Source organism: Aotus nancymaae, unplaced genomic scaffold, assembly GCF_030222135.1.
Source record: "Aotus nancymaae isolate 86718 unplaced genomic scaffold, 86718_ANA_hifiasm-v0.15.2.pri h1tg000032l_0, whole genome shotgun sequence".
Lineage (NCBI taxonomy): Eukaryota > Metazoa > Chordata > Mammalia > Primates > Aotidae > Aotus > Aotus nancymaae.
In genome coordinates, this window is record NW_026988445.1 from 13775049 (window position 1) to 13789339 (window position 14291).

Here is a 14291-nt window from a genome sequence, read left to right on the forward strand (position 1 = left end):
TTCCCCAGCACACATCTCTGTGCTTCTGCCTTCTGCAGACCAGAGGTGGGTGAGTCATCCCACCCCTCTCCCCTGCTCTCCTTTTAAAGCCCCAGTCTCCCTACACAACAGGCTCAGAGGCTGCCCGCAGCCCTTGAGGAGGCAGAAATCAGCAGTGTCAGTGGCAGGATGGGGAAGTGTTCTCCCCTTTGCCCTGTGTGGGCGGGAGCTGCCCACAGAGGCCCCGCCCACTTGCCCTCCACTCTCCCGCATCTGTCTCCCGGCCTTGCTCCGACACTGCCCACCACGCCTTCTCCAAGTTGCCGGTTTGGGACCCAGAACAGACTAAACAAAAATCACAGCGTCTTAAAAATGACAGGCTCTCAGAAACCAGTGTATTAATTGAAATTTGCACTGAAAAAAAAGAGAAGAAAAAAATAAATCCTTGGGTATGAACTTAGGCCTGGCTGGTTAGGACCTGCCAGGAGGTGATGAGGGCTGGAGGGGGAGGTCAGTAGCTCTGGGTTGGGCCCTTGTGTGCACACACACACACGTGCTCATGCACACACATGCATATACACATGTACTCCGGTGCACCACTGCACACACACAGGTGCACACATGCCGGACGTGCACACAGCACACCCTTCACATGCAGAGCCAGGTCAGTGGGGACCAGAGCGCCGAGGCAGGGGCTGCGTGTGCATCTGTGTGTGTACTGTGGAGAAAAGGGGCAGCCAGCCTGGGCAAGGGACTTCAGAGTGTGCTGTAGGGCCCACACGGTGGGTGGGTGGTTGGCTGCGCTTCTGCAAAGAGCTCTCAGTAACTCCTTAAACAGGAAGCAGACCTCAATGTCAAATCCCTTTTCACATGGCCTTTCTCCAAACAGGGCCACCACGGCTCAAAGCGGGCAGTCACTCAATGCCCAGGAGAGGGAAGGGGTTGGGGGGAGATGCCCACGGGGCTGCCAGCTGGATGGTGGTGCAGGAGGCCCACAGGGAGGTGAGGCTGAGCATCTCCCCACACTCCCCTGCCTGCCTGAGGCAAAGTCAAAGCTCTAAGCCATGCAAGGAAGCAGAGACCTGCTCGCCCACTCACAGGACGCTGGGGGAGGAGGAGATCAAGGCCGGGTGGAGGAAGTGCTCCTTTGAGAAAGGCCAGCCTGGGGAGTCAACAAGAGGCGGGCGAAAGCCACCCAGAGCTCCTAAAGGGCAGAGGTGCTAGGGACGGGCTTTTGTCTGCAGTCCCCAGGTTGCTGGTCCCGATGTCAGGAAGACAGTCAGTGCTGACTCTCCAGGACAAGTCACATGCCTCAGAGCATGCCCCAGAGCCACTGAGCACGTGTCCATGGGAGCCAGGATCCCAAGAAGCTCCGAGGTGCAGACACTACCAGCAACTGCACCACATTCTCCTTAGTACCACCCCTCTGCCCCCGCCAGAGCCAGTGCTGTTTGGTGACCAGCTCTTCCCTTTCTCTGTGACATATCTCACCCCCTTTTGCCCTGGGACTCGGCATTTGAGATAACCCTGGGCTCCAGCCTCCTCCCTCTGCCATGAAGAGGCCACACTCCGGAGGTGACCATGGGCAGCCAGTCTTGGGAGAGGCTCTGTGGCCAAGCGTTCTGGATGAACGCACTTGGGAGAAGGTCACAGTCCACAGCCCGGATGGAGCTAGCTCGGCACACCAGGTAAACACCATGGATGCTGAGTCCCATACAGCCCCCTTTGGAAGGACTGGGCTGCAACCGGGGGCCTGATTTGCAGTCAGGCAAGCCTGGTGCAGAACTGTACCAAGCTGCTGCCTGGCTGGGTGGCCCCGATGAGCCACAGAATCCTCCTGCTCACACTGGAACATGACCCATCTCCCAGAATGGCGGTGAGAACACAACGGGATAAATAATGGAAGCAGCTGGCGCAGCCCTTGGAACAAGAAGGGTCCTTAGGATTGTGTGCAGAAAAGATGGGGCTGGGTGCATCCTGGTTCTGGGGAGACCTCCCTCTTCTCTTCCACACATACCCATCTCTCATCCTGCTCCCCTGCCTGCCAAGATGGGGTTACATGTGCTCCAGGCTTGGTCACTCTAGGTCTCTCCTGAGAGCGATAGGGTGCAGAGAGAAGCCGCAGAAGTCAAGGGGCTGCGTGGGGGCAGCCCGGAGGCAGGAGTGGGGCTCCTGTCCCCAGCAGGAGCAGGCAGGTTCTGGGGCAGCCTGGCCCTGCACTTGGCTGGCTGTGTCCTTCAAACAGCCAGCTTCCAGAAATGCCCAGCCAGATGTTCTTCACACAGGGCGTATTTTTTGGCCAGATCTGAGTGGACACCAGTTGGATTACTCTCCATGTGGTTGTCTGTGACCTGTGCCTGCTCCCCTGCTGGCAGGCAGGCCTGCTGCCGTCTGGGTTGGAAGGAAGGGCCGGGTCTCCCCTGAGGGGACACATTCTGGTGCGCCAGGGGATACCATCCTGGGACAGAAATCAGACTCGGGAAAAGCAATGGCCTCGGGCTGGCTGGGGGCATGTTCTGCCTCCTCCCTGCCCTATCCCAGGTCCCTGTGAGCTAGAGTCAGTAAGGACCTTGGCTGGTGGGAGGGAGGCAGCCACGGATGGTGTGAGAACAGAGCTGGGCTGTGCTTCTCCACCCTCCATGCCTTCCCTGCGGGCGAGGTCGAGAGAACACAACAGTCAGGGGCAGGGTCCAATCTTAGGACAGAACTCCCAGGAGGAGAGAGAAGGAAGGAAAGAAAAACTGGCTGGCTTAGCCCACTTCTCTCCTGGTCTCTGTCTCTCTTTCTCTCACACCCATCTTTCCCAGTCTCCTCTTAGGAGAAATAAACCGGTTAAACCATTCGCAGCGGACACAGCCTTCTGCTCTGAGCTGTGTCTCCGTGCCTGGCCTCCCAGCGAGCCCTGCAAGGCAGCATGGAGGAGCCCAGCCTCTGGCCGTCCAGTCTGAGTGCTACAGCCAGGGCTAGCCCCACAGCCTGAGCACCGCACGCTGGACACTGTGTGGACTGAGGGCCTTAGGGAGGCTCACCAAACCCGCACTGGGGAAAAGGAGCCGTGCTGTGGATGACTTGGGGTGGAAAGGCTGCAGTTTGAGAGGTCATGAGAAAACCCAGTGGCAAAACCAACCCCAAGATCAGGGCGGCCAGCCTCAGGCATCCCCGTCTGCTCTCTGCCCAGCCTCCTCATGCCCACTCTTCCTTTCTCCTCTTCCCTGGAGTCCTCTCCAGGCTTATCCCCTGGGCAGGTGTCAGTGAGCCTGAGCCCCCATCAGGAACCTGGGGGTGGGAGCCAGTCCTGCACACATGCCCAGTGACCACTCCAGGCCCACCTTGGGCCCCTGCAGCACCCTGCCATGCAGGCTTCTTGAGCTCCGTCGGGCGCTTCCTCCTGCTCTGAGGCAGGCGCAGGTCTTTTATCGTAAGCCAACATGTTCCACTAGCCACTCTTCCCATTCACAAGGGCTGGGGAGACGGAAAGACCTTGATTTCCATCTCCGTCGGCAACTCACACAGCAGGAAGTCACCATCCTGCTACGTCCCTACCTGGTGCTCTCCCTACCCCCAGCGATCCCACCTGAACCAAGGGCGGCTCTCTCTTCCCTCTCTGGGGGGCTCAGAACCCAGCCAGGGCCCCTCTTCTGAATCCTCCAGCCCCTGGCTTCTGCTCACTGAAGGAAAGGGGCCATCATGGGCAAAGCCTAGGTCCCTGCACCCTCTGCACATAATGGGAGATGCCTGGGGATGAGGAGGCTCTAATTGGTCAAACAGCCTCCTCAGCCTGCCCTTGCACCTGTGAGGCCTCCTGGAAGCCCTGAGTGCCGTGCTGTGCACCTGCCATGTGGCTTGGCACGGAGGCAGGCATGTGGAGCCTGGCTCACCTGATGCCCATCTTGCAGTCCATCACACAGGGAGAGTCGAAGTCGGCCAGCAGGTCATCCATCTGGTTGTAGCGCTCCCCGTCCTTCACCACGTCCCCATGATAGGCAGGCACGAAGGGCCTCAGCACATCCGCCATCAGCCGGTCCAGGCAGCGCTGCTCGGACTCACAGTGCTTCTTCAGGATCCTGCCGTTGGCGGCCGCCTTGAAACTCCCTGCAGAGCAAGTGTAGAAGGCCCTTGGTCCCCGGCTGCAGGCAGCTGGCAGAGGCGCCCTCCCTGGCACAGGGCCTGGGCCTCCCTGGGGATGGCTAAGCCTGGGGCTGAAGATGTGCCTATGTACTGGTGTGGACTGAGCACCTTAAGGAAAGGGGGTTCAAGACCCAGTCCCCCACTTACTGACTGTAATTCTGGGCTGGTTCCCCAGCTTCCTTGACCCCCGACTCCTCCTCACCAGTGTTGCCTGCTGTAGGGGTACAGAGCTAGGTGAGAGACTGAGGCAACAAGACCTAGCCCCTCCCCTACTTTCAATCTCAGCCTCCTTCATCAACCCTGCTTCTCAGGGTTGATGAGATCCTGGCCTCAGTAGAGAAACCCTGATAGGACAGGATTCAGAGCCAGAATGGGGAGCTGCGCAGGCTGACAAGTGGGGGTCTACGGCCCGGCCCACCTGGGTCGCGCTTCTGAGCCAGACCCAGCTAAGCATTCACACAGCTGTCCATCATGTGCCTTGGGCTGGGCCAATGTGGTCCAGGAGGTAAGAGAAATGCTGGACCCTGTGCTGGCCCAAAAAGGACCCACAGGCTGGTGAAGTCATGAAGGCCAAGTGACCGCACTGCCTGCGGTCCCTGAAATGTCCCCAGATGACAGTGCGTCCAGAGGCCCCATGTATGGGCTAGATGGCTCTGGGGGCCTTGGCTCCAGATGTCCTCCCTCCCCGGCACTGCCTGGACTCAGCTTCTGGCCACCTCCCACCCCAGCACTGCACACCGCCCTGCGGCTATGGGGTGACTTGGCCGCATCTTCCACCACCAGCAGGCTCTCTTGGGGCAGACACTACAACTCCATTAATGCTGCAACCCCCAGGACCATGGCGATTCAGGCACACAGTGGGTGTTCAATTAAAGCGTTAGCTTTGCCTCTGTGTCCAGGGTGACAAATGGCAGATACACTATAAAGATTGATGGCTTCATCTGTCTTATTGAGCACAATTGGAAGAGAGACAGAGAGAGACTGGAAGAGCCAGAGGGAGGGGAGGATTCGTGTTTTGGCGGAAGGGGGTGACACAGACTCCAGAGAGGTCGGTTGTCTATGGCATTTACAAGGTATTGTTAAGGCCGCAGCCTGCAAGTGCGGCTTCGATTTCAGACTAGAAAGTCTCTCGGAGGGAACCCGCACCGGAGCTTTGATCCCAGAGCACAGCGCCCAGGGCTGGGCTCTCCCCTCCCAGAGTTGCCGGGCACCTCCCAGAGGGCTGAGCATCCTGCCGGGACGTCCGGGAGAGCTGCGTCTACCTGCGTGTCCTGCCAGCTGGATCCAGGGGTACTTCTTCTTGAAGGACATGACAAAGGGAGACCAGTGCACCATGTTTTTTATTTTCCTCCATGATTTGCTCTAGAAACAAGCAAACAAAAAGCTCTACATTAGAAAGACAACCACTGATTTCTAGTTAAGACAAATTCAAAGCAAGGGCCCTCACTGCCTGTGGCCACAGGATGGGAAGGGCCCTTGGTGGGCTCCGAGGACCTTGCCACCACCATCATCTATGTGGCACATGGTGGGAGGTGGCTTTACCCATTTAACAACAGCCTGAGCAAAATGCTCAGGGGACCTCCCCTCGTCCCAAGAGCAACGATCCCTCCAAGGAAGGCTGGAGAGGTCACTACCACACAGCCGCACCACGTTAGTTCACATTCCATGCGGCGGCAATAGAGGCAGCTCTTGCCTGTGAGTGGTTTGAAGAGAGACTTGAAAGGAATTCCTCAGAACAGAACCTGCACCGATGGCTTCAGGTCACACAGGAGGGAGCAGCTCTCTCCTCTGCACCGCGCTCCTCCCTCTCAGGAGGTTTCTTCAGTGAAAACAGCCAGGACTGGCGGTGTGCATGCGTGTGCATGTACATATGTGCGTATGTGTGCACATGTGCACATACGTGTGCACACGTGTGCATGTGCATGAGGGTGCACATGTATGTGCATGAGTATGTGTGCACATGTGTGTGCACATGTGTGTGTGTGTGCGTGTGTGTGCGTGCGTGTGTATGTGTTCGGGGAGAACAGGCCCTTTGGGCAGAAAGGAGGACTAAGGTATATTGAGCACCTTCTTATTTTATTTCCTCAATGAGCATGCAAGTCAATTCTTTCTATTTCCATCTGGTGGAGCCTGTGCTTCAAAGAGGTAAAGGGTAAAGCTGGGATTTAAACATTCTCTATACAACTATTTGAAGATAAACAAAATTTTTTCCTTCCCAGAAAAAAAAATATGTATTTTTAGAAAAAAATACCCTTCAGTGAACTTCAGTAAGAACAAGCTGCGGAGATAAAGATCAAGTGTCCCCAAAACACACCGGCCCTGAAGGGAGCTGTGAGAGCCTGAATGCAAAGCATTCTGAGTTCCTGAGAAAGTGGGTCCCGCACCAGCAGAACCACGAGAGCAGAAGCCATGAGGCTTGCAGAGGAGACAAGGGTGGTCCCGCCTGACAGGGGGACACACTAGAGATGAGGTTCCCACTCCTTGCCCCGAAGTGCCCAGCTGCAGCCCTCAGGGGACAGTGGCAGCTACTAGGTCCCCTAGGTGAAGTCAAGGTGAAATCAGCCTCTCTTGTTTTTTCTCTCTTTGCTGAGACTCAGCTGCTTCTGTCATCACGTTTTCAAGTTAAAATCTATTTAAGGAGAGGAATTCTTCCTTACTAAACCTGGTAATTTTTATCCCCGTCCCAGAAACCCTCACTCCACCGCCAAGGCAAATTCTATTCTTAAGAGAGGGCAGTACCCCACGAGGCCATGTGACAAATCGGCCGAGGCTTTACTGAGAAGCGTGTTTTTCCTAGATCCTTCTGATGGAGATGGCCAAAGAAGGCTAAAGGCAGTGGAGGCATTTCTTATCTAAGCACCCAGAAGCCTGCATAAACAATCAGGGCACACAATGCATGAGGGCAACAATGGAAAAACCGCATTACACAAGATGAGCCCAGCAGCGGCTCGTGAGGACGCCCCTGCTCACGGGGAAGCCATTAAGGTGGGTCCAGAGAGAACGTGCACAGCCGGTCACCACCTGCGGGTCACATCCCCGCAGCAGAGCTCAGAGAGGACAGGAGCTGACAGGCTTCGGGGGTGGCGTGGGAGGAGGGGAGACCAGAGTGGTCTCAATCCAGGGCTTGCCCCATCCCATGCCACGTCCCCATCAGGGGAGAACCCACACCGCACTGCTTCACAGCCCCTCTTGGGGCCTCAGTTTCCTGTGTCCAGTGAGGGACAGACCGCTGGTATACCAGGCTCCTTGGACGGATGGACACTCTAGGGCCCTGGAAAGTGACCTTCCCTCATCCCAGCAGCAGTGGCCCCTCCGAGGAAGACTAGAGAGGCCACTCTCCCAGCTGCAGGGTGTCAGTTCATATTTTATACATACAGGCGAAGGCAAATAAGCACGCCTGAAGGAAGGGTCCCGGGACCCTGGAGGGGCCATGCAGAGACAGCTCACTGCCGGAAAGTGGGGAGCTTATGGAGACTGCAGCCACCAGAGACAGTTGGGGGCCAGACTCAACAGAGAGAAAGAGATGACTACAGCTGGCAGCAGGGGTGTGAGGACAAAGGCCTGGGGCTGGGACCTGGACCAGTTGGGAACCAAACCTGCTGGCATGGGGGCTGCAGGCAGAGGGGCCCGGCGAGCAGGCAGGGCTGGCTGTGGCTTCGGGGCAGTGAGGCCTGGACCTGGGAGAGTATGGGGCAGGGAGGCAGGCCAACCTGGGCCCGAGTCCCGGCTCCCCTTTTTCTCCCCAGTGACTGATCTTGAACAAGTTCCTAGTCCTGTTTGGGGCCCCATTTTCTTGTTTGTAAAATGAGAGTAACACATGGATTCCGTTCTCCCAGGAGAGCAGGAGAGAAAGCTGTCAGATATGGGTACAGGGTTGTCTGTGGAAGGGTCTTTAGCCTTCTGTGTTCAAGGCGGGGACCCAGGTGTCTCTAAAGTTACTCCATGAATGGTCATTCTGGTGCCAGGCAGAGTTGCCGCCTAGGTTCTGAACAATAAAGACCTCGGAGCCTGGGGTGCAGCTCCCTGGAGACCCACCAGACACAGTGAGCAGGGGGCCTGTGACCCAGGAAGGTGAACGGATGCTGGGCAGGACAGTGTGGTTTAGCTTTTGCAAGGCCATTTGAAGCTAAGAAACTTCTAGTTCTTGGACTTCTCCCAGAGGCTAAAGACCCGGGGCCCAGAAAGGAGGGTCTTCTGACAGTTCCTGGTATCCACAAGCCTCCCGCAGCGCTGAGCTCTGACACAGCCGGGCACTTCGCGTTTGACTCCCCTTTGCCACACCTCCTCCGTTTCTTCACCATGAAAATGGTTCCCACATGGCCACAGCCCTGAGAGTCCCCCATCCCAAGGCTACCCTGCCCGGATGAGGGCCGTGGAGCATTCCACTTGTGAGAATGCCATGCACTTGCACGAGAGCCTTCTTTTCTCTCTGCCAGTAGCAGCACATGGGGTTTCCCTGTGGTTTTTAAATAGCAGCACCCAGGGAGTGCCTCATGTCACTGCCAAGCAGTAAACAGAAAAAGCTCTTTCCAGGTCCAGGTCGGGGGAAGGGAGGCTGCAGGGTGACCCCAGCCGCCCCATCCCAGCCCCTAGGAGCAGAGATAAAACTAAAAGATGGGAGGAGATTCCAGAGAATCAATGACCTGTGATGGCTGGGGAGGCCACAGCGGCTGCCTCAGGAACCAAACCCACTCCAGGCACACGCCGCTTTCCAGGAGCATCAGTCCTCGTCCCCCAGCTAAGACAGGTAACAAGACAAGAAAGGAGGATAATCCAGAAGAATCTCACCCAGAGGGGTTTATCCCCCGCCACCACGCCCCTCCTCTGGGGACATATTTAAGAGTGAGAGCTCAATGGAGCTTCTGTCTCTTCTCTGTCTGAAATCAGACCCTGCCCCAGGCCCCAGCCTCTCAAGCTGAGCTCTAGGAAATACAAAAGCAACCTTCAAATGTCTTGAACGTGGTGTGGCAAAGGGTACCTGGACCCCTGCCCAGGGCAGAGCTGGCCACCTGCTCCTGTGTCACCTCAGGGGAATCGGGACATCCCTTGTGGACCCCTCCGGAGTGTTCCCAAAGCTCCCTATGTGTGGCAGGTCCCTGCTGGCCTCCCAGGGCTGTGGGCTGCTCCTTGGTGGACCCGGGGCAGGTGGCCAGCTGACTGCGGGCCGCTCTGCTGTGACCCTTACTTCCTCACACGCAGATGTGGGGCCGGCCTAGCCGGTGGATGTGCTGGGTTTCTTCCTGAGCTGACTGAGTACTACAGTGCAGGGGGACTTGCTGCTGGCTGGCACTGCTTTTGTCATCTCTCGGGGAAATGGAAGGGCCCATTTCTGCAGACACGCCCCAGCACCACGGCATGGCGTGCGCACTCAACCCGTTACCTCTGATGGGGCTGTTGCTCTGTGACAGGCCCTGGGCTAGTGCATTATGGCCTTGTTCCTATGTTCCAGTTAGGAGTGTTTTCTCCATTTTACAGATCAAAGAGCCTGAGACTCAGCAAGTTACTTCCCCAAAGTCATCCGATTCTATGCCCTGCCTGTAGGTACCTTGCACATGGGGAGCCTCCAGCCAGTTTTTTCCATGCCTATCAGAGAGCGAGGGCCCACCCCCAGTGCCTCTTCAGCATCGAGACAGCAGGATGAAGGGACAGGAGGCAGAAGACTGGGCAGGGGGGGTCCCCTGGGCAGCCAGGGTGCCAGCCCGGGAGAGTTTTCTCTCTGCTCCTTTAGCAGAGGAGCCCAGGGCCTCTGGTGCCCCTAAAGCTGCCACCAAAACCCCAGATACGTCCATATCTGGGGCTGCTCAGGTGCCACCTCTGGTGCAGCTGTCAGATGACACAAGGTTTAAGCTCTCCCACGTGTCAGATCAGAGCAGCCAGACACTTTAGACTCTGTGGATGGGATTCTGCACTTGTGATGTTCTTGGGGGCACTCTGGTGGAAAAGAAAGCACCAGGATGCTGGGGTGCCCCGGGGCAGGTCAAGGGCACCCGCACTCCAGGGCTGGAGACACACAGCTTTTACTTTGATTCTGGGCGGGGTGGTTAAACCCAGTGAGGCCAGGCCTGAGGTCTTTCGGGTAACCCCCGGCTTCACAGGCTTGGATGTGAACTGGGGGCACTCCCTGGGTGGCTGCGTCCCGGGTTAAAGGAGCACTGGACTGGGCTTGGCTTCGTTGCTCCTCTGCAGGCAGGGCGGGCAGTGCCTTCTGCTGATATTCGTCACCCCTGCCTGCTGCAACCTGGACCTCGCTCTGTAAGAGGGTCTTGTGCTAAACTCCAGAAGCACAGGGAGAGACAGAGCTTCAGTTTTCTCAGAGGAATTTGGAAGGAATGGATCAGAAAACAGCCAGACCAGGGTGAGGGAGGGGTGGTGGAGAGGGAAGCGGGAGAGATTCTTTAATATTCAGAGAGGCCTGGAGACCTCTGGTGTGGTCTTGTCCCTTGCACCTGACTTGAAGGAGCCAAAATATTCAGAGAATGTGGAGAGAGATTTGTAGTGGGAGGGAAAAAATCTGACAACAAAATCCTAACCCTTTTCACACTGGAGGAGACAGAAGTCAGATGAAGGGAGCTTGAGGCGTGGCAGCCGCATTCCCCGCAACAGAGAGAGGCCTGGCCCAGGGCTCCGACTGACTCCGCTCCCCACATTACCTGGGAGTTGGAAGCCCTCGCCTTTGGGAAGCTCAGGGCATGCCACGTCCTGTCTCCCTTTTCCTCTTTCCCTTTTCCCAGAAGTTCCTGGTCTGAAGAGCAGATGGGAGTCTGCTCCCTGGAGGCAAGGCCTACACAGAATGAGCTCCTCCTGCTCAACACACAGAGCGTAAAACAGGCCCAGCATTCTGTGCCGGGTGCGGAGTGGAGCCTTCCTGGGCAAGCGGTTCCTCCTCCCCACCTCTGGCCCATCCTTGGAGGTGCCCTGAGCCAGCAGGGCTGCCTGGGCAGGGTCTCTGATTCTGAGTGTTTTTCTGGATCAAGTTCCAAGTCTCCCGTAATGCTAACGGTTCCTGGGGGACACCATCCTCCCCGGATCCTCCCCATCAGGCATTCTCAGTCAGGCTGCAGGGAAACACTGCCTTCAACAAATCAAAGGGCAAAGGGGCATAACCTCCAGGTCTAGCCTTTGTCATTCATAAGGCAGGGGAAAAAGGACTGCTGGGGGCGGGGGAGGAGGAGGAACAGGAGGAAGAGAAGAGGAGGAGAGTGAAGACTGAAGACGGGGAGAAGAAAGAGGAGGGAGGAGGGAGGAAGAAGAGGAGGGAGGAGGAAGAGGAGGGAGGAGGGAGGAAGAAGAGGAGGGAGGAGAGAGGAAGGAAGAAGAGGAGGGAGGAAGAAGAGGAGGGAGGAGGGAGGAAGAAGAGGAGGGAGGAGGAAGAGGAGGGAGGAGGAAGAGGAGGGAGGAGGGAGGAAGAAGAGGAGGGAGGAGGAAGAGGAGGGAGGAGGGAGGAAGAAGAGGAGGAGGAAGAGGAGGGAGGAGGGAGGAAGAAGAGGAGGGAGGAGGGAGGAAGAAGAGGAGGGAGGAGGAAGAGGAGGGAGGGAGGAAGAAGAGGAGGGAGGAGGGAGAGGAGGGAGGAGGGAGAGGAGGGAGGAGGGAGAGGAGGGAGGAGGGAGGAAGAAAAAGAGGGAGGAGGGAGGAAGAAGAGGAGGGAGGAAGAAGAGGAGGGAGGAAGAAGAGGAAGGAGAAGGGAGGAAGAAGAGGAGGGAGGAGGGGAGAGGAGGAGGTGGATGGAGGAAGAAGAGGTAGGGAGGAGGGAGGATGAAGAGGAGGGAGGATGAAGAGGAGGGAGGATGAAGAGGAGGGAGAAGGGAGGAAGAAGAGGAGGCAGGAGGGAGAGGAGGAGGTGGGGTGGAGGAAGAAGAGGTAGGGAGAAGGAGGGGAGGAGGAAAAGGAGGAAGAGAGAGGAATAGGAGGAGGTGGGGAGAAGGGGAAGAGGAGGGGAGGAGGAGAGGAAAGAGAAGGAACGAGGGACACAGGTTTCCCCGACTCTAGGCTGTGAGGATGTGTGGGCCTCTGGCCACCCTCCTTACAAAATGCTTTAGCTCTCATCAGAATCAGCTGCATAACACGCGAAATGAAAGTGAGAGGCCCCTTGTCCAAAACTCAGTAAGAATGTCATGATGGGGAAGGTAAAGCTTCACCAAGCTCGAGGCCCTTCTCGGGCCCTGCGACTGCTCAGCCGGGAAATGGGCCCTGCCTCCTGCGGAGGAAATGGCCCCGCGATTGGGAGACAGCAAGTGACCCCAGGCCTGCAGGCTTCTCTGGCAGGCTCACGGCCAATGACCAGAGGCTCCTCAATCCTAGGGCAGGGGAGGGCTCAAGGCTGCAGGCACCTGGGACTCTCCTTTTGGGGCTCAGAGAAGACCCCTGGAAAGGCCTGTCAGGAGAGGTGAGGATGGCAACCAGACCTCAGCCTTCTGCATGTTTTTCAGAATCTGGCCTTGCTCCCTGTCCCCGCAGTGCTGTCTGAGCCGGTCAGCGGCCACTTGCCCAGCCCAGCCTTCCCCACAGGAGGCCAAGCCACCCAGGGCCAGCACCATCCGATCCCCAGCTCAGCCCACATGCCCCCTGGGGTCTGCTTCCTGTCTTCCTTCCAGCCACTTCCTGCCCCTCCAAACCAATGTTATGTTTCTCAATGCAATTTAGGGTGGGTGGGAGAAGAAAGGGTTGTGACGCTGGGGGCAAACGCTTCTGTGTCATGAGGACCGAAGGTCACTGGCAGCCCTGGTGACCCCTACCCCCCACCGCAGCCCACCTGGGCTCACATTCTCTCGGGCCTGTGGAGTTCTGCAGGCAACTTCTTGCTCCACACACCTGTCCCCATGCCATCTTAGACACGCAAGGGTGTCAGCTTCTGCTATTAGGGACTTTGCAGAAGAATGGCTGTGGATGCACGGGACTTAGCTAACTCCTGTGTGGATTTTCAAATGCAACCCAGATAGCCTCTTCCCAGGAAGCCTTCCCACTGCCCTCCTGGGTGCTTCCAAAGAGCCCTGGGTATGCCTCCATCCCAGATCATCTCTGTGTTTGCTGGTTTCTGGGTGACACAAGAAAGGGATGCTAGTTTACCCTGGTGGGCCCTCAGGGACCCCCAGCAGGTTTGCTGAGTGCCTGGCTGGGCAGGTGCCAAGCCTCACAGCATCCAGGAGGAGGGAGATAAACTCAGCAGGTGTGGGGGCTGCACTTGCTCCTCGGAAGCAGAGGCTCCTGAAGAAAGTTCACATTCTGGGCAGGTGTGGGCTCCACTCCATTTTCTTATCAGGACCCTGACGTTCCTCTCCCGGAAGCCACAGCTGTGCTGGGACAACTTCAGAAAAGCAGGGAGGACTTCAGGAAGGCAGCTCCTTCCAGTCCCAGCGTACCCCTTCCTCCAGCCACCCTTCCTCCAGCTGCCGTTCTTGCTGATTTTGCCAGGCCCACAGTGGTTTCACCACCTTGCAAATTAAGGGCTGAAGCAACATACATACTCCTCTCTCCCTCCATCAGGATCCTACAGCCTCCACCTCTGAGGTGGAAAGGCAGCTCATCAAGCTGGATGTTGTTCCCAAGGGCAGGACGATGACACAGAGCGCAATTCAGGCTTCGAGGTTGGAACAAGTCTTTGTTCTGCCACCTTCCAGCTGGGGCATGGGCAAACCTCAGTGTACACTGGGCACGGCAGGTATCAATGCACACACCCTGCCCTCCCCATGTAGTCACCGTGAGAGCCTACGCAGGTGACGGGCACAAACAGCTGCTCTGTAGACTGTCATGGCCAGGCAAACCTTCCAGGCTCACTTTGGTTTTTTGCTTCTATTTTCTTAAATTGGAGTAATTTTTTCCTTCAAGGCACAGCAGACTGGCAAGCATCCAACCAGGCACTTTCAGAGGGCCTGACCGTGGCTGGTGGCGATCAGATGAGCTAACTGTGTGATTAATTGCTTACAAAGCTTCCCGTCCCATGCCCACAGCAGCTCTGGGAACTCATGGGGCAGTTCCGCAGGCCCCCATGAGTCCTCATGTATGACTTGGAAAGAGTCAGAGCCCAGGTGAGTCAATATCAGTTTCTGGTTCAAGTCACTGACATTGCAAAAAGAAGAAAGAATGATTTCCCAAACCATCTTATTTCACATATGTGGAATTCTGCTAGCCACCGCCAAAGAAGGATATTTTCGAGGTGAATAATAAGATTAAAAATGTCATTTTCTAAA

The 14291-nt window shown here is 56.9% G+C and overlaps 1 protein-coding gene across 1 annotated transcript in view; it reads right to left on the reverse strand.

Annotated features, from left to right (window-relative positions):
* Positions 1–14291, reverse strand: part of ITPKB (inositol-trisphosphate 3-kinase B) — a 105560-nt gene that overhangs the window by 9975 nt on the left and 81294 nt on the right. Inside the window, exons 3-4 of the mRNA XM_012459813.3 lie at positions 5370–5469; positions 3858–4071 (exon numbers count right to left, since the gene is read on the reverse strand). Of these exons, the coding sequence (XP_012315236.2) occupies positions 3858–4071; positions 5370–5469 (314 nt within the window). The remainder of the gene's footprint in view (positions 1–3857; positions 4072–5369; positions 5470–14291) is intronic.